Source organism: Tenrec ecaudatus, chromosome X (genome assembly GCF_050624435.1).
Source record: "Tenrec ecaudatus isolate mTenEca1 chromosome X, mTenEca1.hap1, whole genome shotgun sequence".
Classification (NCBI taxonomy): domain Eukaryota; kingdom Metazoa; phylum Chordata; class Mammalia; order Afrosoricida; family Tenrecidae; genus Tenrec; species Tenrec ecaudatus.
The window spans coordinates 71,714,591-71,742,486 of record NC_134548.1 but is presented as its reverse complement, the minus strand read 5'-3'; the positions used below and the strand labels follow the sequence as shown (position 1 = coordinate 71,742,486).

The following is a 27,896-nucleotide window of genomic DNA, read 5'->3' as shown; positions in this document are numbered from 1 at the left end:
AGCTTAAAAAACATTTCGATATTGTGCGTCAGGCCCTATACTATGTTTACAAATGAATGAGACTCATAAGCTTGTAGGACACCAATTTGGGTGGGAAGGACATGGTGGAAAAACAATGACATCAAGGGATGACCACTGATCAATAAAGGTGGTGCATGGGGGAATGGTGGGAACAGAGAGGAGTCTGACCAGCCTGTGACATTCAAGATAGGCTTTATAGTGTAGATGACACCTGAACTGAGTCTTACAAGATGAGTGGGACTGCTTTAAAAATGGCATGATGGCCTGGAAGAGAGCTCTATCACATTCATTTTATATGTGTGAAAATTAAGTCACAGAATCATATAATCACTGGCCCCAAATCACCCAACTATGTTTGAACTGGGGAGTCTAGGTTCTACTACCTCTCATAGTTGACACTTCTAGGGTCTTTGTCCATTAGTTTCTGTTGCTCTGTGCTTTAATTATAGAACTCTCTATATATCCAGATTGCCAGAAACAAATATGAAAAATAAACACCTTGAATTTACCTGTCCCTTAACCCCCGTGAAGCCACCTTGAAATCCTACTATAATGCTCTGTAGAGTCTCTCTCAAATCTGTACTTTTTTTCCATTGCCATTTCTTTGATTCATGCCAAATTGATAACCTCCTAACTAGTTTTCCTGTTTCTGTCTTGCTCCTCTTCAATTCCTTCTCCATATTGACCAGAGGAATATTTCCAAAAGTACAAAATATTATTCAGTTGCTTAAACATCTTCATAGTTCTCTCTTGTCTGGACTCTAGAACAGGATACTTCAAGGTGAAGTATGCGAGATGACCCATAGAAATAAATAATTTGAATTTTATCATATTTTAATCTAAAAAACAGAAAAATTTGCACTACAGTGACTCTCAATATACAGATTGACAATGATATACATCATTGTATATCAATAAATATACGAAGATTCTAAGTACATGCAAAAACATTTTTACTGAGTGGAACATGTATTTCAAAGTTTAGGGACTATTGACCTATAGAATTGAAGATCTTCAGCATGGCATTCAATGTCATCCACTTGTTGGCCCCTATGCCCTCACCTCTCTCCCCTACTGTTATTCCCTACCTTTTGCTCTACTTTCTTGCGTCTAGGTCTTTGCTAATATCATTCCATTCTAATTGGAATTCCCCTCCTCAACTTAGCTTACTTCTCTTCATCTTTTAAACAAATATTGAGTGCCTATTTTGTGTTAAGACACTGTTTTAGATATTGGGGATAGTGTAGTAAATAAAATACACAAAATCACTGCCTTATGACATTTACATCTTAGAAGAGAAAGGCAATTAAAAAATCATTTTATTAGGGGCTCATACAACTCTTATCACAATTCATACATGCATCAATTGTATAAAGCACATCTGTACATTTGTTGCCCTCATCGTTCTAAACACATTTGCTCTCCACCAAAGCCGCTGGCATCAGGTCCTCATTTGTCCCCCTCCCTCCCCACTCCCTCCTTCCTCATGAACCCTTGATAATTTATAAATTATTATTTTGTCATACCTTGCTCTGTCCCATGTCTCCCTTCACCCACTTTTATGTTGTCTGTCCCCCAGGGAGGAGGTCACATGTAAATCGTTGAAATTGGTTCCCCCTTTCCAACCCACCCTCCCTATGCGCTCCCAGTATCACCACTCACAGCACTGGTCCTGAGGGGATCATCCACCCTGGATTCCCTGTGTTTCCAGTTCCCATCTGTACCAGTGTACATCCTCTGGTCTAGCCAGACTTGCAAGGTAGGATTCGGATCATGACAGTGGGGGTGGGGCTGAGGTAGGAAGCATTAAGGAACTAGAGGAAAGTTGTATTTTTCATCGTTGCTACATTGCACCCTGACTGGCCCGTCTCCTCCCCAAGACCCTTCTGTAAGGGGATGTCCAGTGGCCTACAAATGGGCTTTGGGTCTCCACTCTGCACCCCCACCTCCATTCACAATGATATCACATTTTTGTTCTTTGATGCTTGATACCTGATCCCTTCGAAAGCTCATGGTCACACAGGCTGGTGTGCTTCTTCCATGTGGGCTTTGTTGCTTCTGACCTAGATGGCCACTTGTTTATCTTCAAACCTTTAAGACCCCAGATGCTATATCTTTTGATAGCCGGGCACCATCAGCTGTCTTCACCACATTTGCTTATGTACACATTTTTTTTCAGCAATCATGTCGGTAAGGTGTGCATCATGGAATGCCAATTTAATACAAGAAAGTATTCTTGCATTGAGTAAGTACTTGAGTGGAGGCCCAATGTCCATCTGCTACCTTAATACTAAACCTATAAATATGTGCACATAGATCTATTTCTCCATCCTCATATATAAATATATTTGCATATGTACATGTTTTTATCTAGACCTCTATAAATGCCCTTTGCCTCCCAGCTCGTTCCTCTATTTCCTTTGACTTCCCTCCTTGCCCACTATCATGCTCAGTCCCCACCAAGGTTTCAACAATTCCTCTTTGTTGCATTACCCTTGATCGTGCCCTACCAGGCCTCCCACCCCCTCCTCACCACCAATTTAGATCATTTGTTGTTCCCATGTCCCTGGGTCTGTTAGCACCACTAGCTTTCCCCCTACCTCCCCCTCTCCCATGTCCCCCTGGAACTCTCGGTTCAGTTGTTTTCTCCTCCAATTGTTCATTCAGCCTATCTTATTTAGACAGACCTGAAGAGATAATGACATGTATAAAAACAAGACAGCAAAACCAAGCAACAATATACAACAAAACAACCAAAACAACCAACTAATGACAAAACAAAACAAAACAAGAAAGAAAAGCTAATAGTTAATTCAAGGATTGTTTTTTGGCCTTTAGGAGTGTCCTGCAGTCCAGTCTGATGGGGCACCAAAATCCACCTTCAGCATTCCCTGGGAACCTTGCTGCTCCATTCCCTTGCTGTTCTGTTGCATCCCCTTAATGTTTTGTCTCATTGTGGCGGGATTCGATTGGGTGCAATTCCCTCACTGTGTCTCTGGTGTTGTCCCCTGTAGGGCTATGGATCAGTGAGGGATGTCATGTCTCATAAAGGGGCCGGCCACGTGGTCCTCTCTGTCAACTGGCTGTTCTAATTGGGAACATCAACCTCCTGGCCTGGTGGGACATGGTGTGCTCCACTCTCTCCTCCTCCCCCTTCATCTACTCCCAAGCATTCCGACCAGATATGTCCCTCTTCCGGAACTGTAGATTTAGTGTCATCCTTTTATATAACCTCTTCTGAGTGGAGGGGCAGGTGTCCACTTAGTAGGTGGGGTTGGTGACGCCCTCCCCCTGACCTCTCCACTGGTTCCCTACTCCACGCTGGCATGTTGGATTTACATCTTGGAGCACCGTGTTGAAGTCTGGTCCCTCTTTCCCTGTGGAGATACACACAATACCCTCCCTTGGGTGGGTTAGTGCCCTGTGCCTCCGCTACCCTTTCCTTTATTATAATTATTATTTATTATTATTCTGAGCAAGGCAAATTTTAAAAAGGTAAACTATAGAGCACATTAAGTGCTAAGGGGAAAAATGAGCAGAAAGCTGAATAGCAAGTGTTGGAGATCACAGGACAGCATGGAGAAGGTTTGTAGTTTTAAATAAAGTGGTAAGAGTAGATACAATTGATGTGACATTAAAGTAAAGGTTTGAAGTTGGTCAATTAGTAAACTGGGCATGCTTGTATTTCTAAGGAAACGGGAAAAATCAAAATCAGGAAAGACCTTAAGAAATAAATATGACTATTATTTTTTAATTTGAGGAATAATGATAATAACATGGATGGAGTGGTATAAGCAAGCAATAAAGTGATAGAAAATTAAGAAGTAATGTGAGGCTAGACTATATCGATTGTTATATCTATTGGAAGGATTTTGAATATTATTCTGAAATAGAAGTTTGGGGAGAAATTGAACAGAGACGTGACATCATCTAACTCGGATTTTAACAGATTCACTCTGACCTCTATATTAAGAATAAACATAAGGGAAGCAAGAGAAGAAGGAAGGAACCCTATTAGTGGATTTTTAGAAATAGTGCAGGTGAGAGATGATGGTGGCTCAGACGTGATGGTAGCAATGGAGATGAGAAATGGCCACACTTTGAATATGGAACTAATGATATTTGCTGATAAGTTGTCAGAAACTGAGATGGGGAAGGCTATAGGTAGAGCAGACTTGGTGGAGGGTAGGAAAATCACTAGCTTAGTTATAGTTATGTTAAAAATGCTTATTAGATGTCCAGGTAAAGATATAGGGACAAGTGGATATATGTCTGGAGTTTGGGAGAAAAATCTGGGCTGGAGAAAATAATTTCAGAATAATCAGTAAATATATGGGGTTTAAAATTATAAGGCTAGACAATATCGCCAATGGAGAAAACAGAAAAAAGGGTTAAGGAACTTCCTGCATTTAATCAGTTTTCTTCCTCTGAATTCCCATTATCCCCCCCACCCACCTCCAACTACCAGGTTTTCTGGTTACAGCACCCTGTAATTACTATCAGCACCATCTTCCTCATTAGGTTTCCCATTCAAATTGAGCCTTTTCTCAGGTCACATGTCCTCTACTTAAATGAATTATTCCCATCCAGGAAAGTATGGCTTCAAATCATATCAAATAAGTAGTTCCCAATGTTTTATACATCACAGAAAACATATACAAATAGTAACATCCATGGCACACTTCTAGCCCTATGACCCCTTGTAGGGTTGAGATTAATCTTTGAGAATCTGTATGTGACACAAGGATAAGGAAGCCTATCCAAACCAATCACTGACCTTCTGTCCTCTACCACATTAGAAAAGCTGCTGATGGCATGGACTGAGGTGGGGCTGCCACTCCAAGATGTGTCTGCAACTGCCTGTAATTTCTGTCACCGTCCTGTGCACTTCGAGCTCATGAGTGAGTGGGAACGTTCCTACTTTGGTAATATGGGGCCTCAGTATGTCACCACCTATGCCTGAGAAACCAGCTGCTGGGGATCCTCACCCACCTACATTTCACATGGGGCTGTGCCTCTCTGTTTCACTGTGCTTTTGGCTAACCTGAATCTGAAAATAAAGAGCAAATTGCAACATATGTAGCTCTTTTTTGGACATGGGCAACTGCACTAGACCTGACTTCTTCAAAATGAGTCATGAAGAACAAAAGATCATTTGGTCTTTTAATAATAAAATTTACTGATATGTAGACTCAGAATGAGGGAAATGGTAATAAAAAAAGCATGCATTAACCTGAACAAAAAGCTAGAACCCTTGGCGTATAACTCATTCCCAATGATTTCAGTAAGAATTCAAGGATTGAATTTTGCTGGTAGTCCTGGAACTTTAAATAGCCTTTAAAGTCTGGTGATAGAGCCTGCCCTAATCAAAGTGCCTGAAGGTGGAATTGGCTCCCTCAAACTTTTCCAGAAGGGGAGAATAGATATCCCTCTCAGTTATTCTTTCCTTCCCACACCTTATACCTTGGTTCCCAAAAGAGAAAAAATAGGCTCGACTATGGTGAGCAACTTGTTCAAGTCAATGCTCCCAACTTTCTAGGTGAGAGCAAATAACAAATATTTGCAGAGTACCATTACATAAGCTAATGAGGCCATTTGCTGAGCGTTTTATGGTACAGGTCCTGCTTTGTAGCTCTGAGAAGTGAGGGACTGATATCTTCTTGTCCTGTAGTCTATTGCAGCTATGAACCACACATATCGGGAAGGTACAATTTAAGGTCACACTAAACCTATCTCCTTTGCTGATCCATCTTTGTCTTTATGGTAAACACCATGCCTCCTTCCCTGCAATTGTGTAACTAGGTCACAGGCAGTGGACATAACTGGTATTAAGGTAGTTCTTTAAACTAAATTTCATGGAGTATGTCTAAAGTGTCAACATGAGGCTGTATGTGTTGAAACATAGACTTTATTTATGCATAAATGTATTTCCCAACAAGACAGGATGGAATGAAAGCTTACTGGTTATCAACCTGTGGGTCATGACCCCTTTGGAGGTTGAATGGCCCTTTTCAGGGGTTTCCCAATTCACAATAGTTCCAAAATTACAGTTATGATGTAACAACAAAAATAATTTTATGGTTGGGGGGGGTCACCACAACACGAGGAACTGTATTAAAGAGTCGCAGCATTAGGAAGGTTGAAAATCACTGCTCTAGGGAGTAGGGCTGGAGTTAAGAAGATAGCCTTTTCATTTCAATTCTCTGGTACTATTTTTAAATGGAGCTCTAGTGGCATAGTGGTTTTGCATTTGGCTGTTAACGATAAGCTCAGCAGTTTAAAACCACCAAGCACTCCATGGGAAAAAGACAAGGTTTTCTACATCCACAAAGAGTTCTAGTCTCAGAAACACACAGGGATAGTTCTACACTTTGTATCTTACCCTGGGTGACCATGAGTCAGAATTGACCCAATGGCAGTGAATTTGGTTTGGTTTTTGTGTGTATAAAAGCTCTCATTGAGCTCTAACCACAAAATCCTATCCCCTACACTCACCCAACTACTCCAAGGACCCATGGTTGAATATTTCCTTTGGCTCCGATCCCCAATCCATTTATCCAATCCACTCATTCATTGTAGCAAATGATTCTAGAATATTTATTAGGTACCAGATATGCCAGGGACAAAGTGGTGATCTAATCTAGCCCTAGGGACCAAGGAGGTTTCCTTTTAGGATGTGATCTGGAGCTGATATGTGAAGGCTAAGTAGGAATAGAAAGGACCTGTTCCAAATGAGAGGGCAGCTTCTATGATAGGCCTGTGGAGGGAAGGTGCAATGGAACCAAAAGACTTAAGTGGAGGAGAGACTGGGGGTAGAATACTAGGCTGGGAGACTATTTGAAAGCCCATACAAGCAAAAGATTATGGTCATTTAAGTCACAAAGCTAGAGGCAAAAGAGAAAAAGCACAGAAATTAAGATTATTTGGAGCTGGAATCAAAAGTACTGTACTTGCTTACCAAGTTATTATGGGAATTGAGTAAAGAAGGAAGACCATACTAGCACTATTCTCACATTTCTAGTCAGAACAATTAAGGGAATGATGGTGAAATTTAGGGAGAGGACAAGACTAGAAGGGTAGGTCTGGTAGGAAGTGAACATATTCTACTCTTTTGTAAATACTGTGTTTATCATGTGACCAAATACTATTAGCTCTCTTTTCCTTAGGAAAAAAATTCAGGAGGCATACTTGATAAACCTGGAAAGTTTCTTAACTAAAAAGATAAGGCATGAAAGTATATGATGCTATCAATAGGAAAAAGAAAGATCAGACTCGAGTGAATGCCTGATGAGGAGCACAGAAAGGATGCACTAAAGGGCTTGTATATAGTGCACATTCTCCACTCCTTTCTACCTGCCACATACCATCATCAGTCTCTCATTATCTCATATCCTGCCTTCTTTCTAGCTGAAAGCCACACCTTAATCTTTATCTCACCAAGGAAGTTTGCTATATGTTGAGTAGGACTGTGTCAGAATAAGTTACTGATTTCTTTTTGCATTAAGCAAGTCAAGATGATAACTGGTTTGGAGATTCAAGAATAGTGGTTTTCAAGCCTGATTGTACAGTAAAATCACCCTAGCTTTTAAAACATACTATTACCCTTGTCTTACACCCAAGATATTATGATTTAATTGCTCGAGGGTGGTACTTTGGTATTGATATTTTTGTAAAAGCAATTTGTCTGATGTGTAGTCAATGTTTAAGAACCACTGGCTGAGAACTTAAGTATGAGGTTACTATAATAAAAGACAGAAGGTAAAGAAAGCCCATCAGTTCAGGGCATAAAGCAAAACTAGAATGAGAATAAACTTTTAAAAGGGCAAAGGAGAAAACTTAAATAGAGCGGGTAAAGTGTACAGTGGTATTGAGGCTGAAAATGGAGACCGAGCACAGACCAGAGCCTTGAATGCCAAGCATGGATGTCCTCTCTGCATCACAGATTTACAGAAAGTTATCCAAGGTTTGTGAGAAGGAAGAACAGTGGTAAGGAAATGACCAAGGCAATAAGAAGTTTGAGGTCCTTGAAGTCTAGATGCTAAAGGATTCTCCAGTTACACCCCCTGCCATTCATCTCCCTCTCCTCTCTAACAATAATGGAACTTGCATTTCCATTGGATTTTCACTAGAATGCTTTGCTCCCTCCCCTACCCCAAGCTTAGTTCTATTCATCTTTAAGTTTTAGATATTTGTATGTACCTTCTCTGATATCTAGACTAGCCTAAGAATCTTAACTCTTGGATTCTCCAGTCTCCTGTGTTCTCCCTCTCTATCTCAGTTGTAAGGACAGGATTCTATAATTTGATGGTTGTATGTCTATAGCCCACCACCACCAAATAGAGAACTTCAATAACCTAAGCGCTATATCTAAATCATAATAAATCATTAGCACACATCTCAAGGCCAGGCCAAAAGTAGGGTCAGTAATGCCTACTAAATGTGCCATCAATCATCAGTGTTTTGAAGATAGTATTGTAAAGTTTTCTCTTTTTTCATGAAATAACCTTCCACCAGCCCAAAACCCAACATTGATTAATGCGCTAAGCAGAACCATTGAGGAGATGGTTTTAGGCATCTGCAGAGAGCCTTACCTGACTGATTGCATCCCAGTGATCAATCAGACAGTGAGCTGTGTTCAGGTCATACAGGATGATCACATGGCTGAAAAATTATTAAGTGGGTTATCAATTGGACAATCAAGAATGGGAAGCAATAGTCCTGACTTCATAAACGTTTTCCTGAACCACTAGAAGCTCAGATAGGTCATTTCCTATTGGGGGCTTTCTAGCCAATAGCAATTCATAGTAGCCTACTGCTCCAAATCTTACTTTAACTTTGCTGCATTTCTAACAATTCTGATATTTAAAGGTCACATTGATCTCAGTTAAACTTGATTGCCTCATTGATCTGTACCCAATGGCATCTTTCTCTGGTCCTTCAAAGTTGAGTTCAGATATACCATGGCCTTTAGGAATCCTCTGAGTACTCTAGCCTACCCTCACCTTTCCTGTCTCTCCCTGGAACTCTTTCAGGCTTTCTTGACCAAGACTTTTAATTTGCTTCTATTCCTTACCTTCTTCATCTCATCTCTGGTTTAAGAGATTAATATACCCATTGTCTTTCTCCCATGGAGAGGCTAATTGTTTTGAACTGCTGACTTTGTGGTTAGCAGCCCAATGTGTAACCATTATGCCACCAGGGCTCACCCAGGGCTGGTCACTTAGGACAAACTCAAGGAAGTCTTGCTGCCTAGGACTGCAGTACCTGCCAGCCGCCAGGAGGGCTTTTGCTCAGATCTGTAGCAAACGATAGAAACTCATCTTAAAGGCCAACCTCTCAGGTTTTCCAGGGTCTGCATGGGGGCAATACATGTTGATTAATGTCAAGGTCCTCTCCTGTCCTTCCCATGTGCTAATGAGAAGATAAATCCTCCCCTTACCATGTATTTTCCACTCAAATGGCCATCTGTCTAATGGAACAGAAAAGTTTTAGAGAGACATAAATGAGCTGGCATATAAAGTTCAAGGACAGTGATGACTACAGGTGAGATAGAAAAATGAACATCTATGAGGACACAAGATAAATCATGTTATGGTGTTGCCATTCACGAAGACAGGACACCAAGAAAAAGGAACAAATTAAGGCAAATAAGTTCAGCTAAGTTGCTTTTGAAGTATATATGGTAATGAGAGCTGGACTTCCAGGCTAGCACCCCTACTGTAATGATAAACTACTCAGGGTTTAGAATAGACAAGGATTTGACTGAGGTCACATAGCGAGTAGTCTAGTCAAGACTAGAAAGCAAAGGCAAGCCTGAAAACTTTTGCATAGTAAATGCATGTTTATAAGGTAAAGTTTGAAGTCAACATACTTGCAAAATACAACCAGCTGCAAAGAGATATAGGCCATTACCAGATCTTGTGCTGTGTAAGGAAGACCCGACTGTCATTATCCATAGCCCAAAGTTCCTCTTGGGTGAACTCATTCATGTTTCCATAGCAACCCACATTCTGAGTTCTAAGCAAGCCACTCAGACCCTCTTCAGCAGTCACTGGGGTACAGCTGTCCTTACAGAGTGTGGCTACACCCAGAGACAGAAGAATACTCTCAGCAGGACTGAAAGCCTAATGTAGACTCTCTCTCCTTTCAATTGCTCCCACACACCTGAAGCATCTTTATAAAGTGTGGCTCTGTTACAAACTCATGAGAATCTGGGGAAACTCTATTCAAACTTGGGCGCCTCAGTCGTTCCCTCTATAAAAGCCACAGAATAATACTAACAGCTAGTATTCTAAGTGTTTTATATGGATACATGTTAAGTACTCAGTAAGCGATAGCTATTATACTTTGCTTGATGGTAGGGGTTGTTTCTTTTGGTATAATTATCACATAGATTGATTAATTTAATCTTGGTAAGAACCTTAGGAAATAGACATTATCTGCATTTTCCTACTGAAGATCCAGAGGCACAAAGACTCACTTGCCAGAGGGCACAGAGCTAGGAAGATGTAGGAAGTTATGTTCACACAATTAACCCCCACACTAATGTCCTTCTTAGACCCCACAGGTTGATTTTATACATAAGATGATACTTCATAAAACTTAATTAAAAAAAACTTAATTTTATTGGTTTGAGCTCTGTTGTGGACTAAAAACCTAAATCTTTTATTATCTTCTCAACAAATACTGGAAGCCATTCCATCATATTCCCCTCTATCTCTTATTCAAAGAAAACCCCGTTTACCCGAATAGGAATAGCCACGACGGTTTTGGCTGAAGCTAAAATAGGATATATAGCCCTCAACAATCTCCAGGGGCTCTGCCAGCACATCCCTTAGAGAAAGAAAAAAGATTAAGTCAAAGATAGAATGAGGACTCAGGTACATGCTTGGGTCTGTCCGGACCAGGCAGCCCCCACCTCCTTTCTGGCTCCTCAGGAAGATGTAACTTCAGGGCCCCCATTCCTAGCCTCTTGGGAAGATGGATGACCTATTGAACTATGCAACTCCTGCCCCAGCACCCCAGGAAGCTATTTACCTTCCCAGGATGATCTGTATCGCCCCTTCCCCAGCACTTCAAAGAGCAGGTCTGCAAACAACAAGATGACCTCCCAGGAATCCAGATGGCATCCTGACTCCAGGCCCTGCAGCTGCAAGCAATAAAGCAACAAAAATTCTCCCTTCTATTAGTGTATACTTCCTTAGCTTGAACCCTATACATCTCCCACCGCCTCATCAACAGACTATGGCTTCCCTGACCTAACTCATTAGGTTGCGGAACTTGTCTACGAGTTTTCCCTCACCTTAATAAAGCCTCCCTATACTTCTTAATCCTGACTAAGCCTCATCTCCTTCTGCGCCTCCGTCTCCAACCTCTCACTACACACAAAGGCCTAGAATTGCAGCTGTAGGTTAATTTCTTGAATACATGGTAGTTGAGAGGAAAAATGAAGGGACCATGATGGTGCTAGAAAGGTGGGAAATACAAAAGGAATTGGTGTCTGAATTGGTGGAAGAGGGCACATTACCTAGGAGGAGGAAGAGTCAGAGCTAAAGGTGGAGAGGGCACTGAGAGTGGGAGAAGGATAGGAGAGGAAGGGAACTGGGAATGTGAGAGGGAGTTTATTCAGGGAGCTGAGAGTACAGAAGTGATTCTCAACCTTCCTAATGCCGCGATCCTTTAATACAGTTCTGTACGTTACGGTGACCACCCCCCCCCAACCATAAAATTATTTTCGTTGCTACTGCATAACTGTAATTATGCTACTGTTTTGAATTGGGCAACACCTGTGAAAGGGTTAGTCGACCCCCAAAGGGGTTTCAACCTACAGGTTGCGAACCGCTAGTATAGAAACAGCTAGTTATGAGGAGTGTGTGTGGGATAGGGAAGGAATCAGGAAATTGAGCTGGGATGGAAATGAATGGAGGCAAGAGGAACTTAGGGGATCTAAGTTTAGGGTCTCTGGGTGGCACAAACAATTACCAAGAGGTGCTTCAGAAGGCAGTTCTGGAAATCTGCTTCTGAAAGATTAGAGCCTTGAAACCTTATGGAGTAGTTCCACTCTGAATACAGGGGGAACTCCAAGAGGTGTAGCCTCCACTGCAACTAACAAGAAGTTTAGGTAGGAGAAAAGGTAGAAATTGGGGGATTTGAACTGGACAGTAAATGGGGCTATCTATTAAAGGGAATTGAGGATCTAAAATGGAGGCTAGATGCAGGAAAGGGAACTCAGAATGGGGAGGTGGATGATGAATAAGAATCAGAGGATATAAGTGGGGATGAAGATTTCCAAGGAGCAGAGGATATCTAAACTGAGGTGGCACAAGGAGGTTTAAGGAAAAAGTTTCAGGATTCTGAGCTGGCGTCTAGGATTGGAAAGTAGAAAGAAGTGGGTCAGGAGGCAAAAACTGTCGTAAAGGGGGAAGTGTAGTAACGTCACTCGTCACTTTGGTCTCCTGAAGACAGACAATGTCGGCATCTAACTCATCCAAAAGACGCCTCAAGGTCAAGGCCCCGCGGTTGCTGTGCCCTTAGCTTCGTATTCTGTTGATGTTCCAACATGCCAAGTGGAACATTTTGAATGTAAACTGCAAAGCCTTCTGGACCACAGCGCAGGAAAGCACCAGCAAAACCACAGACGCAAAAGACTAAGTCCCTCCCACAATGCACATTTTCAAAAGCGTCTTCATGTGTATGTAAAAGAGTCCTCCCAAGAAGGGCGGGACTTCCTTGGGTTTTCTCTTGTGGGAGAAGCCTCCGAAAGAGCTGAGTGGGTGGTGCTGACACCTAGGAAAAATGAATAGAAGGAGCCCTTTAGTTATGTTTCTGCTGTCAAATCTGCTTGTTAACCTGGCCACTGGAGTCCTACCGTGTTTCTCCTCTGTTTAAAACCTGATGGGTGGTTCTGATCAATTACAAAGGGGATTTTGCCGCTTCCAGCAACAGTATCAGACACTGTGGGTCATTTTGCCCCTAGTGCGCAGATTGCTGTGGGGCTTGCTCTCCAAGAGTAACCTTCGCAACTTCACTAGCAGTCGAATGACTAAGGCTTGTGGAGGAAAAGTGCAAGAGGGGTGATACAGGGAGCTTCGTGGCTGGAAGGAATAGCATAGAAAGAATCCTACTAAGCAGGAGGACCTGAAGGGTGGAAGCCTCGGGCCTTAAATGAGGGAAAAGGGTTTACGTCTCCATTCCATCCTTTACCTATTATCTGTTTGGGGACTCATACATATAAACTATGTCTACATAGTTTCCAACGGCTTTTTTTTTAAAGGGGTGGTGGGGGAAAGGAGATTGCCAAACCTTTCTTTTGAATGCCTTTGGGTGGACCCAATGCCAAACTTTCAGTTAATGTAGTGCATTAACTGGTTGCATGACCCAGGGGGCTTCATAGCATCCCTCTAACATGTGATCTGACATATATTTGCTCTTGACTCCTTTTCTCAGAGGAGTAAAATCAAACCAAAGAATTTAAATGTGCTTCCCTACCATTTTTCCTGAAACCCTTTCTCCTGTTCAGATCTTTTCCACAGGGGGCTCTGCAGTATCTAATGGTTCATTTTTCATAGTACTTATCACAATGCACACCTCTCAATTATTTCCATTTCTGTTGCTACTGGACTGATTGCCAGTAGCTCGAGAACAATGGCCAATTCTGATTCATCTTGTTAGCTCCAGCCCCTAACACTACCAAAACAAAACCCAAACCAAAGGGAATAAAAACACATTCCCATTGAGTGGACTCCAATTCATAACAACCCTATAGAACAGACTAGAGCAGCTCATTAAGGGTTGCCGAGGCTATGAATCTTTAAAGAATTAGACAACCTCATTTTTATCCTGCAGAGTACCCCAATGTGTAATCTGTGGAGTCATCGGCACATATAGGTGGCAATCAGTATTGCCAATACAAATGACAATAGCAAAAGCATCAACTGGTTCATGGGTTGTTTTTGAAAGCATAAAATAGAAATAATAGACATATCCAATTACCAGGAAGAAGGATAACTGCATCTTTATGTTTCTTGCCCAAACTTGTAGCATCAATATTTTTTGCCCCTTAGTCCAGTTTTAGAAACACCATCCTCTGGTGCCCAGGTATCCAAAGATGTAGCATCTGGGGGCTTAAAGGCTTGAAGATAAACAAGCGGCCATCTAGGTCAGAAGCAACAAAGCCCACATGGAAAAAGCACACCAGCCTGTGTAACCACGAGCTGTTGAAGGGTTCAGGTATCAAGCATCAAAGAACAAAAAATCATATCATTGTAAATGAGGGTGAGTGCAGAGTGGAGACTCAAAGCCCATTGGTAGGCAATTAGACACACCCTTACTGAACGGTTGTGAGGAGGAGATAAACCAGTCAGGGTGCAGGGTAGCAACGATGAAACATATAACTTTCCTCTAGTTCTTAAATGCCCTCCCCCGCCCCCACTATCATGATCCCCATTCAACCCTATAAATCTGGCTAGACCAGAGGAAGTACATTGGTACAGGTAGCAACTAGAAACAGGGAATCCAGGACAGATGACTCCTCCAGGGCCAGTGGTGAGAGTGGCAATGCCTGGAGTGTGGAGGGAATGTGGGGTGGAAAGGGGAACTGATTACAATAATCTATGTATAGCCTTCTCCCTGGGGGATGAACAGCAGAGAAGAGGGTGGGGGGAGATGTCGGCCAGTGTAACATATGACAAAATAATAATAATTTATAAATTATGAAGGGTTCATGAGGTAGGGGGGAGTGGGGAGGGAGGGGGAAAATGAGGAGCCGATATTAAGGGCTCAAGTAGAAGACAAATGTTTTGAGAATGATGATGGCAGCAAATGCACATATGTGCTTGACACAATGGATGTATGTATTGATTTTGATAAGAATTGTACGAGCCCCAATAATAAAAAAAAGAAACTCCATCCTCAATGAATGCAGAAAATTCTCAAGAAGCTGTTTCTTCTCCAACAGAAAATAGTTCTGAATTTAAATAAAGTATTTTGGTGACTTGAGTATTTGCATGTTTTGGAAATTATTAACTCAGGATTGAGTACCAGGAGTAGGGAAACTAGCACAAAGTGAAGGAATGTTTCAATTCTTCTTGTTGCATATTGACAAGTTAATCCCTACTAAGAGACTGTTCCCATTTACACCAAAGACTAATCTGAAACTCAGCCCCAGGAGAATCCAGTTCTTGCCTGTCTTCATTTGCTGGTTTTAATTTCCCTGTCCTACAGTGGCTTGTTAATATTAGTTCTGACCTTTGGGGTAAGGTGAAAACATAGTTGGTCTAAGGAGAAAAGGCTCTGGGTGCCCAGAAACTTCTTTGGCAACTGTACCAACTGATATTTTAACACAGTACACCCCCGCCCTTACCATGGGTACATTCCCAACCTTCCCAATGAACCAAAGAACATCTCCAAGCTCTCTCTTTGATGTCACCCACTGGGCCTGCTTTGAGGGTCTGTAAATTCAAGAAAGCCCGATGTTGGATAATTAGCAATGGAAGAAAAAACCTCTAAGAGAACAGGTAAGTTTAAAAAAAAAGGAAAAGTGCTTAGGAGTTACACAAATCCACATGCATTATTTAATCTCTTTGTAAACAAATTTCTTTGGCTAGGTGGTCAGTTGAAATGTGGATTAAAGGGATGACAGAATGGAAGGAAAGATTTTATCTTTATCTGGTCTATATCTAAAATTAAATATATCAATCTATATCTATTTTAAAATCCATTATAGCCTGTCTCTAAGGCACTGGTCCAAAGTGCAGTTCCTTAACATTTTTGCAAGTCTCTCCAGTTTGGTCTATTCCAGTTTTGAGTGATAGAGATTATTATACCTCTTGCCTACCCACTGGTGCATAAAGTAGGGTTGGTTTGCTATGTCACTTTGAACAAGCTCTCCAGCTTTTTGGACTTGAATATTCCCTCAGTAAAATGAAAATCAGTCCTTAGACTACTTCCCTTAGCCAGCTGTCTGAAGGTCAAGATAGGAGCAATGGCAAAAACTAAAATCCTTTAGAGATATTTCAGGACGTTAATGCTCCATCTGAGATTAGTGATCTTGTTTTTCTTGTATCCTACATAGGTAATACCAATGTCCCCATCTCCAGCCCTCAACTGCTCTTCTCCCTGAGTGACTATGGTTTGTAGGGTGAGCATTTGGCTCCAGACATTGGGCTGATAAATTGTGGGGGAATAGTGGACCAAGGCAGTGACTGAGAGTGGAATAAATCCAGGCTCCTACTACAGAAGACCTGATAATCAGATGCATGCACTTGGCCTCTGTACCACATACAACTTGGCAAATGAATTCACACCCACACACTCAAAGAATTACCTGCTTTTAATGTGACACACACACACACACACACAGATAAACACACTGTACTTGAGGAAGAGGGTCAGGATTTGTAGGGCTTGAAAAAGTCAGAGTGTACATATTTTTCTCCCTAGAGATAGCCACATCTTCAAATCAGCCTCTCAGTTCTTGATTTTGAGTCTCTGATGGTGAGCCTTTTGCTGAAGTCACTTCATTTACACCTTTTGATTTCATTAGATCATTGAATCTGTTCTTCCCCATTTAAAGTTGAGGAGCATTTATAACTACCACCTTCTACCCTCAGATCAAATTGCCAACATGGTTCTCCATAAAAGCATTTACCTTATTGAACTGTGATTATTTGTCTATATGTGCATCATATCTATATCAGAGAGATATAGATTGCACAAAAACATATTGAATGAGTATTTCCTCTGTGTCAGGGACACTACAAGCACAGATCACAGATATTGAAATCTAGTGACCCGCTTCAAGGAATTCTCAATCCAGTGGGGAAGTATACCCTTAAAACACTGGTGGATACTTGCTCATATAGATAGATGAGTGTATATGGTCAGCAACAGAAACAAAGGCAAAGCCTGCATCAAGTATATAGGAAGGCTTCCCAGGAGAAGTGACCACAGGATGAGGCTTTCAAGTGTGAGTTAAATTTCACTGAGAATGGAAGGGAAGAGAAAATATTCCAAGCTGTGCAAGCGACCAAAGTTCAAAAGTACACCGAGTATTTTTTTAACCCAGTAAGTTTGTACAGTTTGAGCATAGGGCCTAGGAAGACACACTGCTGGAAAAGTAGCTTGGGACTTGATTTAGAAAAGCAAAAGCCTTGAATGACAGACTGAGGTCTTTCAAGAAAGCATGTGTTATTCTGTAATTAGGATCAGAATTAGTAACAGTGATTAGTCTCACAGCTAGTTCTAGGCAGTTTTAAGTTGGGTTTTGGAAACTAGATCCCAGGCTTCCTTTTCAGACTTTGCTAAATTACACCAGCCTATCTCAGATTTCTTGATACTAAAATTATCTTTCCTCTTGGCAAGGTCATGAGAGCAAACTGTCCACATAGATGATGGGTTATGTGATTGGCTGGATTACCTTGGACAAGCCACTTTCCTCTCATTAATGCCATACCTGTTTCTGTGTGAGACTATGAGGATGTTTGTAAGGATAAAAGATATTTTGTTGATCTGGGGGCCATGGAAAACATAATGCAATTTGGTACAGTTGAGTTCATGATTTTAGCAGTGATATCAGTTGGGAGACACAGTAGAATCAGGAGAGCTGTATCTCTTCCAAAGCGTAGATAGGAGATTCCAGAAATTCTAAGCTAATCTCAAAGAACACACTCTTTTTAAAAAAGGTATTATTTCCATGAAAACACAGCAGTTTAGGTTCCCATTCAACAAATTCTACCCAAATTGTTCAGTCACAATGGTTGCATTGTTCGAAATGCATTGGCATCATATCTATTCTTATAGTTGTTCTGCTTCCCTTAATCTAGTTCTCCTACCCTTTTACAATCTCATCATTGCTTTAAAGTAATTATTTGATCATTTAGTAATATATACAGAAGGTATTTTAAAGGAGCATGGTACTTACAGGTGATATTCAATATCTTTAAATCTATCTGTTATTTAACTACAAGTTAGCCTCAGGGGTTAGTTTAGAATCAACATTTAAGAATATCTCAAGGCAGCAGTCTTGGGAGTTTTCTAGTCTCAACCAGCCCACTAAGTCTGGTTTTGTTGTTGTTTTTATTGCTATCTATGAGGAATTTGAGGTTCTGTTTCTCAATTTTCTCCCATTCTTTCAGAGTCCACCCATTGTGGCCCTGTTTAGAATGTTCAGTAGTGGTTGCTGCTGGATCATCTAGTTCTTGGTTTCAGGTTAGTTGAGGCATTAAACTATTTGTCCTGTAGACTAGTTTTTTCTATGAGTTCCAAGATGGTACTCTTAAATCAAGCTAGATTGATCCATTAGCCAAAGAAAATGCTAGACGTGGAGTAATTAGGCCCCTTGGGGCTCTACTCTTACTTTCTCACTGATTTTCTACTTGACGGTAGAAAATTACATCTTTACTCTAGTCCTCAGTTCCAACAAGGTTAGATAAAATGATATCTAAAGGGCATTTCAACTCTAACATAAGTAAATCTAAATTTTAGAAATAATTCATTCTTCTAAATGGTTTATTGTTTTTTAAGTATTATAAATGTTAACTTTTTCACTGATACTATAAGCTTCCTTTATTGAGTGCTTCCTGTATGTTCAACCTTACAATATAGGTTTCAGATTAGTCAAAGAGGTAATCTTCAGAAAGGAGAATCACAATGTTAAAATCCAAACCAAGCCCTTTGCTATCAAGTTGATTCCAACTCAGGACAGAGTAGAATTGCCCCCATAGGGTTGTCAATCTTGTAAATATTTATGGAAACAAACTATCACATCTTTTTCCCGCTGAGTAGGTGGTGGTTCAAAACTTTTTTTTTTTCAGGACTGGAGGTAGGTTTATTAACAAGTTTCCACATGAAGAGGACGCAACCTGCTTGCTGAAAGGGAGGGGGACTTAAAGAACTTGCTGATGAAGATCAAGGACTGCAGCCCTCAGTATAAATTGCAATCCATTTTAAAGAAAACCAAATTCCTTACAACTAGACCAATAAACATCTTCATGCATGGAGAAAAGACTGAAGCTGTCAAAAATTCCATTTCTTTGGATGCACAGTCAGTGTTCTTGGAAGCAGCAGTGAAGAACTTGAAGCACACATCACACTGGGCACATTTGCTTCCTGACTTCTTTAAAGAGCATGTCACTATTAGGATTAAGGGGTGCCTGACCCAAGCCAGGGTATGTTCAATTGACTCAAACACATTTGAAAGTTGCTTACCAATCCTGGTTAACATCGTGAGATTGTCCTGGATTATCTCGGTAAATTTACTGTGATCCTGTTTTTGTGGTTGTTAGATGCCATCGAGTCTCTTCCAACTAATAGCTATCGAACTGAACCAGGCTTGGTCCTGCACCATCCTCACAATCATTGAGTCTGATTGAGTCTATTTTTTTTTAGCTTAGCATTTTTAAAATAAAAACATTCTTTTAGAGGCTCTTAACAGCTGTTATCACAACCCATACAAGTACTTTTGTACATTTGCTGCTATTATCACTTTTTTTAATCTTTAAAATTTTTTTTTTAATTTTAACAATTTATTAGGGGCTCATACAATTCTTATCACAGTTCATACATATACATACATCAATTGTATAAAGCACATCCATACATTCCCTGCCCCAATCATTCTCAAAGCATTTGCTCTCCACTCAATCCCCTTGCATCAGGTCCTCCTTTTTTTTTGGTTCAAAACTTTTGGTGAGCAGCAGAGAACTTAAACACTGCACCTCCAAGGATCCTGGTCACAGTGTTTTTAAAAAAATCCATGTGATTAATAGTCCAACAATTTCCCATCAGTGACAAGTAATATATATTGATCATTTACCAGCTTGTTTTATGTGTACATATTAATACAATGGATCTTCAATAACCCTAAGAAAGAAGATACTCTTATCATTCCCATGTTACAGATTAAAAAACTGAAACACCAAAAAGCTATGTTTTGTTCGTAATCTCAACCAGCAACATGAAGAGATGGGAGACCTGGTGGTGCAATGAGCTGCAAACAAAAAAGGTTGATGGTTCAAACCCATCAGCAGCTCTGTAGGAGAAAAGATCTGGTGGTCTGCTTCCATGAAGATTAAAGTCTAGGAAACCCTATAGGGAAGCTCTATCCTGCCATATAGAGTAGATATGAGTCAGAATGAGCTTACTGACACAAAAAACTGCATATCTCCAGAGCTCATTGTTCTTAAGTACTGTGATCTACTACTGCCTTAGTAGGATAATTTGTATAGGTGGGATCTGTGGTGTATTTAAAGACTGGAGGGGAATGAATCTTTATGTAGACTGGAGTGCTGACTGAAAATGTGTTTTGGTGAACTTCTTATAAGGCACAGTGGAACTGAGAATATTAGGATCAAGGATCAGAGATTTCTACCCTCAAGAGATTGTCCCTATGTAACCCAACCAAGTGCAATGTTGAGCATCTTTGCAGCCAATCACTGGAGATTGACTGGGGAGGTTGAAAAAGAATGAAGTAACAGCATACTTGGACATCATCCAGGTGAAATTTGCAGTTATATGTGTCCTATACATGAAAGTCTCATAACAACTGGAGGAAGGGGAGTTGAGAAAGAGACATATAGGTGAATTGGCTCTGGCCAAAGGACTTGTCATACTTTGAGGTCATTGCTTCCTGCTCCACACACACATCCTGCTGTGCCCTTTGTTTTATATCTCTATCACCAAGCCTTGACATGAAGAACTTTAGTCAGATTCTGATCATGATGCTTTTCCTTTGGGGTATCTAATGGCAACTGGGAACTATGTGGACAGGTACCTACCATGTTTATCCCCACTTTTGGCTATACTCATTTTTCTTCTCAAGGTGTCAGGTTTACCCTGATTTATTTAACTTCGGCTAGGGAGAGTATAAAGATGATCAGATGGTGTCCATTGCTACGAGTGTCTCAGCAGCACATTTTAGGAGAGAGAGGCTTCATGTTAAGGAAGGCAGCAGAGTCCAGAGGAAGACAAGAATTGTGATGCAATTTTCATTGGTGTGAGAAAAGGGTGAGTGAAGCAGCGAGCCTTCTACTTTTTGTTAAGGCATTTTATTTGCTAGCTTAAAACTGAATTTTTGGTTGAGATTTTTTGCGTCTTTTCTACTAGGGAACTTTGCATTTCTGACTTGGATTTCTGGTTCTGGATTGGAACCTGGGATTCTACTTAGGCCTAGTGTAAATTTCAAAGCTGCAAAAGCCACTTAGACTTGCCTGTAGCACCTTTGCCTTCCCATCTTACACAGGATATGATCTTTGGTCTTTTATTTGCATACTCTACTACTCTTTTATTCATTGGAGAGAAGCAACTAAAGAGATGTGGGCTGTCTTGCTGGCTACTTTCTTTGCTGGCTCCAACTTATCTTCCATGTACACAGCTCTTAGAGTTCAAAGGCCTTTGGTGCCCTTTGCCTAACCTTTCACTCCTGTAACCAAGCCTCCATTGGTACATACAGGAGCAGAGGCAGGCCAGGACTAGGAGAAAAAAGAGAGGAGACTGGAGACAGGCTATTAGAAGGCACAGAAGTCCACTCCTCATCCCAGCCCTGTCCCCCTACTTCTGTGGTCAAAACAGAAAACCCTGCTAGTGAGGTAGAAATTAAGACCTGGTACCTTTGGACAGTAGTATCATTAGCTACAATACCCAAGATGTCCCGAGAGATGGGAGAACTCACCCAAACAAGGCTGCAGAAGACCTGGATTCCACATAGCAGTGGCATCAGCGGGCTGCAATGGAGAAGAGGCTGTAAGTGGAGTTTGCTTATGTGGAATTTGAGGTGGTGGTGGTAGAGTGGGTAAAAGAAGAGAGCAAAATTTGCATCCCCTTCCTCCCCCCTCTTTGACTTGAAGGTAGGAAGAGATGAGTAACTGGATAAAATATCTGTTAGACAAAGGCTAATGTCATAAAAGGGGAAAACATAAAAAGAGAGAAGTAGATAATACAGAAAAAGAATAAAGGTTAGATAAATGGTTTTCAACCTTCCTAATGCCGTGACCCTTTAATGCAGTTCTTCATGTTGTGGTGACCCCACAACCATAAAATTATTTTTGTTGTTACTTCATAACTGTAATTTTGCTACTATTATGATTTGGGCAGCCCCTGTGAAAGGGTCATTTGACCCCCAAAGGGGTCTCGACCCACACGTTGAGAACTGCTGGGTTAGATAAAGACCAATTTAATCAGTGGGATCTGTGGTTAAGAACTTTTCCATACTTATTCAGTGCTTATTTAGAACACTTCTTGTTTGAAATTTGAGGTTTTAAAAATCATAGTACTTGTAATTGCATTGATTTTTACTGTGCTCCTATAGAACACAGTAGAACTGCTCCATAGATTTTTTGAACCTACAGATGGCTTCATATTTTCCCCACGGAGTTGATAGTGGATTCCAACTGCTAACCTTTCAGCTAGCAGCCCAACACTTAGCTTACTCCACCACTAGGGATCACTTTGAGGTTTCTAATTTGATGATGATAGTTAGAATGTTTCATTTTGGTAATCACAGTGAAGTGTCTAGAATTTGGACATGGCTGATAGTGCCTGAGTGAAATAAGGTGATGATTTCTGACATCATATCTTAGGGGACACGTCAATACAGTACCACACTACTGGTCAATATTGCTTCTCTCCTTTTCTAAGATGCCTCTAATAAGCCTATACCCAACTGACTTGGAAAATCTGGGTGTCATATTTCCCGCATTGCCTTCTTTTGCTCGTCTGGACATTGGAGAAAGAAGAGATTAATTCTCTTAAAGACAATCTGCTAATGTCATGTACACATTAAAAATTAAAAAATGACAGGGGCAAAGGAGAAGCAAACCAAACAAAATATTTTTTGAAAACTGGATTAAACAAAGGAGAGTTATGAACCAAGGTGCTTACAGCCCAAAGATTATGGTCTAAGGAGACATAAGGTAGCCTGAGATAAGGCACTATAGACTGTAGAATGTAGACATCTCAAGGACCTGTTGACCCAGGTTCCACTATTCTAATGCTAGAGAATGTCTAGACTCAGGACTAGTGAGGGAAGGAATAATCACTCAGGGGATCTGGAAAAGTGTAGTTTGTGGAATATAGTATATAGACAATTGAAAGTGGATGGAGGAGTAAAATGATGAGAGTCAACTTCCTGTTCTTCATTCTTCTCTCTACCAGTAGTTTCACTCATTTATCAAGAGCCTAGATGAGACAGAATTATGTTAATGCCCACTTACCCACCACTCTTGGTTCTTCCAAGGGGTGAACAGGGTTTAGTTGTGTGTTAGTCTGGGAAGACTAGAGAAACAAAATTCATAGCCATTAATGTGTACAAGAAAAAGGTTTATATAAAGAGTAACTGGAAGTTCAGAAAACATCCCAGCCCAGTCCAGATCAACTCCATAAGTCCATTTTTAGCCCAATATGTCCAGTACCAACCTATGAATTCCCTTCAGACTCATGCAACACATACAATGATGCTAAATGCAGGAAGATCATAGTCCAGTGGGTGGAAAGTCTTGTAGACCCAGTGGCAGTGGAGGCATCGCAGCACTGGCACGGTCTCCATGTGGCTCTTCCAACTCCAGGGCTCTAGCATAGCTCCATGAGTCTTGTCAACAGAAATGTTTAGCAGGAAGTGAGTGTGTATCTGGCCTCCAGTGAGCTATTTATCTCCATTTGCGCCTCCCAAATGAGGTCATCAAACTGCGACGTGATTGACAGGCTAGATTCCATCCCTTCACTCTTAATAGTCTCAAGTTGACACCAGATTATTTAACTACTGCAAACTGGCAGGCAGGAAGTCACTTTGCATACATAGGTACTTCCTTATATTCCTGGGAACTCTAATTTCAGGTTAGAGAGCTAATTAACCAAAATATCCTATTATAGTCTCTGTCATATAGAATATACTAAATAAATATATGTACTTTAGTTCTGTACCTCACTTTCATCAGCTATAAAACATAATTAATATTTACTTCCTAGTGTTACTGGGATGATCAATGATTAAAATGTTTTAGACCCAGAGTATCTAGGTTTGAGTCCCAGCTCTACCACCTCTTGCCTCTGTGACCCATGGACAAGTTACTTAACCCCTCTCTGTTTGTGTTTTTTAACTAATAAAATGAAGCTAATAATTGTGCTGTTGTGAAGATTAGATTGGCCGCAGCATGTAAACTCCTTAAATAAGTGTCCATCATATGCAAACACTCAGTAACTGTTAGCTATAATCATTATTATTTAAACAAGAAAATAGGTGCATGGTCTTTATGTCCAATCTCCTCAGTATCAAGCCCAGAGCCTGGCATACAATAGCTCCTAAGTAAATGTTCACTCTATGTCATTTCTATGCTACCATTCACCATAGCTAGGTATGAAACTCTGGGTATACAAGATAATTACACAATAATTGACTGAATTATGTCAAGCCACAAATCTCAAAATCCTTGAGAAACCAAAAACCAAACTCACTGTCATGGAATCAATTTTGACTCATAGTGACCTCATAGTGGTTGCCAAATCCTGTCCTCTGCGATGTCCGTTCCATATCTCATGCAGGGGAGACCAGGTTGTTACCAGACAGGTCTGAAATACCTGTATTTGAACCAGTATCTGTATAAGACCTAGCTGGACCCCACCATACACAGGGTTTAAGTGGATAAAAGAGGCAAACAATCCATTAATAAGGTTATTCAGAGGATTAAAATAATTAACACGTGTAAAGTGTTTAAACAGTTGTAGACATTCTTCTGTGACTCTCTTTTCTCATTTATCACTATATTTATGTAAGTCCTGCATTGTTACATCAAATTGTAGCTTGCTCATTCTCCTTTCTATACAATATTCACTCACTCATTCTCATTGTCATCAAGCCAATGCAGATTCATAGCAACCCTATAGGACAGGGTAGACCTGCTCCTGTGAATTTCTAAGACTATAACTCTTTACAGGAGTAGAAAGTCCAGACTTTCTCCAAAAGATCAGCTTGTTTTGAACATCTGACCTTACAGTTAGAAGCCCAATGCATATCTACCATGCCACCAAGGCTACATTTTATAAATATCTCACAGTTCATTTACTATTGATGAGCATTTAGGTATTTTCTAATTTGGTTATCATGAACAATTCTGCAGTGATTATTCTTCTACATCTGCACTGCTTATCCTTCTTATTATTACACTTCTTATCCTTCCTATTATGAAATGTCTTGGCTGTTCTTCCATTGCCTTTCCCCATAAAATGTTAGAATTAGTTTTTATAGTAACATACACACCTTTTGGTATTTTGCTTGTAAGTACATTCAGTCTATAACATTAGTATGTTTGTTATTGAATCTCCCCTAAACAAGGTGTGTCTTTCTATTTATTTTGATTTTTTCATTTTACTGGGATAAAATTTCATAATTCTTCCTCTCCTAAAATTTCATAATTTAATATTTAAAGAGTCCATTGATTAAAGATGTGCAAAGTCCTTGGTAATTTGTTTTTGTTGTAATTGTAAACAATACTTTTTAAAATAAACATTCACATTTTGTACCAGTTTTGGACTAATGTACACATTTCAAGTACAGATTTGACACACTGAACACTGAAGACAAAAGTTTAGATGAGTTGTGGGATGGCCTTAAGAACATCACACACGAAGAAAGCAAAAGAAAATTTAAAAGACTGGAAAAAATAGAAGACCAAATTGGATGCCAAAAAAAGGTCTAAAACTTGCTCTTGAATACAGAGATACTAAAGCAAATAGAAGATATGATGAAGTAAACGATTTCAACAGAAAATTCCAAAGAGCAGTTTGAGAAATACAAACTAAAGCATTACAGTGAAATGTGCAAAGACCTACAATTAGAAAACCAAAAGGGATATACTCACCATGTCACAAGCTGAAATAACTGAAGAAAAATATCAAACCTCAAGTTAAAATATTGAAGGGTTCTCTGGGTAAATGACTGAATTGGGTAGTAAACCTCAAAAGAAAATGGACAGAATACAGAGTCAGAAATTGGTTGACATTTAACTATTTCCAAACGTAGCATCTAATTAAAAATATATTGAAGGAAATATTCCAAGGTACATTGAGGCATTACCAAAAAGCAAGCCTCCAGCAGTTGACAGAATACCAATTGCAATGTTTCACCTGATACAGTACTGAAAGCAGTCACGAGTCTATGTCGAGAAATTCGAAGACAACTACCTGGCGAACCAAAATGTGTCCATTCTAAAGAACATAATTAATAAATTTTGGAATATTTTATTTTACATGCAAGCAAAATTTTGGTGAATGTAATTTAAAAATGAATGCAGTAGTACATGGACAGGGAGCTAATGAAAATTTAAGCTTTAATCAGAAGAGAACATGGCATGAGGGATATCATTGTTGATGTCAATTATGTCTCTAATAGCAGAGAATACCTGTTTAGTTTGAGTATGTGGGAGAAACAAATCCACAAAAACTCATGTACAAGAGAGTTTTACGTAAAGGTTAAGCACACCTCAAGAAAACATCCCAACCCAGTGCTGCCCAAGCCCACAAGTCCAACATTAGCCCATATGTCCAACACCAATCCACAAAGTCCTCCTCCACCCACAAAACACACGTAATGATGCCGACTGCAGGAGCAAAGCCGAATCAGTGAACGTGTAAGCATCTCAGAGCGGGCAGGGGTCTTGGACAAGGCTGCTCCAGCACCCATGACTACATCAGGGTAGGTCCATGTGGCTACTCCTCAGGAATGTCTTGCAGGAAATGATCCTTGCCATCTGAAGCAGGGAACTGGTAGCTGCACCCTCGTCCGACCATCAGAAAGCAAGAGACTTGAGACCTAGAAAGGTGAGGCTCACCAAGCCATTTATTTCCTGGCCGTTCAATTAACCCCACACGTGTTTATTGGCCAGTTTGGCACAATAAACTTTAGCTATCACAATACCACAAAGATGTCTACTTGTGTTTTATTTACTATGCAAAATCTTTCAAGTATATAAATTATAAAAAACTATGCATAACATTGTAAAGAATGGAAAATTTAGAACACTTCATTGTATCCATGTGAAACCTGTATATAGACAAAGACAGGTGTTCAGACAGAACAATAGGGATAATGCATGACTTAAAATCTGGAAAGATATATGCCAGTTGTATCCTTTCATCGTACTCATTCTGTATACTGAGCAAATAATCAGAGAAACTAGGCTATATGAAGTCATCATGATTGGAGAAAAACATATTTTGATATGCAGATGACACAATCTTACTTGCTGAAAATGAAAATGACTTGAAACGTGTTAATCTGGGTAGACTAGAGAAACAAATACATATACACTCATGTGTATAGGAAAGAGCTATTTATACAAGCACAATTGAATATTGAGAAAACATCCCAGCTCAGCCCAGGTCAAGTCCTTAAGTCTGATATTAGACCATATGTCCAATACCAATTTATAAAGTTCTCTTCAGTCTCACAAAATGCATGCAATGATGCCAAATACAGAAAGATCACAGGCCAATGGGTGCAAAATCTTGTGGATCCAGTGATATTCTAAGCATCTCAGCACTGGCAGGGTCTCCATGTGGCTCCTTCAGCTTCCAGGGCACAGGCTCTGTCAGTGTAGTGCCATATGTATTGTCAGTAGAGCGTCTTTCATTTAGTGAGCAGAGAGAGTGTCTCCCGTCATCAAGGAGGAAATACATGAGTTCCCAGAATCCTCAGGAGAAGGCCATGCCCACACAGAGGCCTCATTGGCTATGACCCAATTTACAGACTACACTCCACCTCTTCACTCTTAATCCTCTCAAGTCCCAAATTGAAACCAGATTACGTAACTACCACAAAGCACTTTCTGAGGAAGCCTACACACTTCAGTATGGATTTTGACTTAATGTAATAAAGCCAAAATCCTAAC

General features: G+C 40.3%; 3 protein-coding genes across 3 annotated transcripts in view; 2 read left to right on the top strand and 1 right to left on the bottom strand.

Annotated features, from left to right (window-relative positions):
- The window catches only part of ALAS2 (5'-aminolevulinate synthase 2), a 46,297-nt gene extending 41,220 nt beyond the window's left edge, over positions 1-5,077 (top strand). The window contains exon 9 of the mRNA XM_075538835.1: positions 4,821-5,077. Within this exon, the coding sequence (XP_075394950.1) occupies positions 4,821-4,984 (164 nt within the window). The 3' untranslated portion in view covers positions 4,985-5,077. The remainder of the gene's footprint in view (positions 1-4,820) is intronic.
- Positions 5,078-6,854: 1,777 nt separating this feature from the next.
- APEX2 (apurinic/apyrimidinic endodeoxyribonuclease 2) lies at positions 6,855-19,243 on the bottom strand. The gene is given in 7 exon segments (XM_075538377.1): positions 6,855-6,905; positions 8,613-8,682; positions 9,286-9,432; positions 9,934-10,102; positions 10,766-10,857; positions 12,463-12,550; positions 19,228-19,243. Coding segments are annotated over 7 exon segments (633 nt in total).
- Positions 19,244-21,662: 2,419 nt separating this feature from the next.
- PFKFB1 (6-phosphofructo-2-kinase/fructose-2,6-biphosphatase 1) overlaps positions 21,663-27,896 on the top strand; it is a 70,678-nt gene continuing 64,444 nt past the window's right edge. Inside the window, 1 exon segment of the mRNA XM_075538375.1 lies at positions 21,663-21,759. Within this exon segment, the coding sequence (XP_075394490.1) occupies positions 21,663-21,759 (97 nt within the window).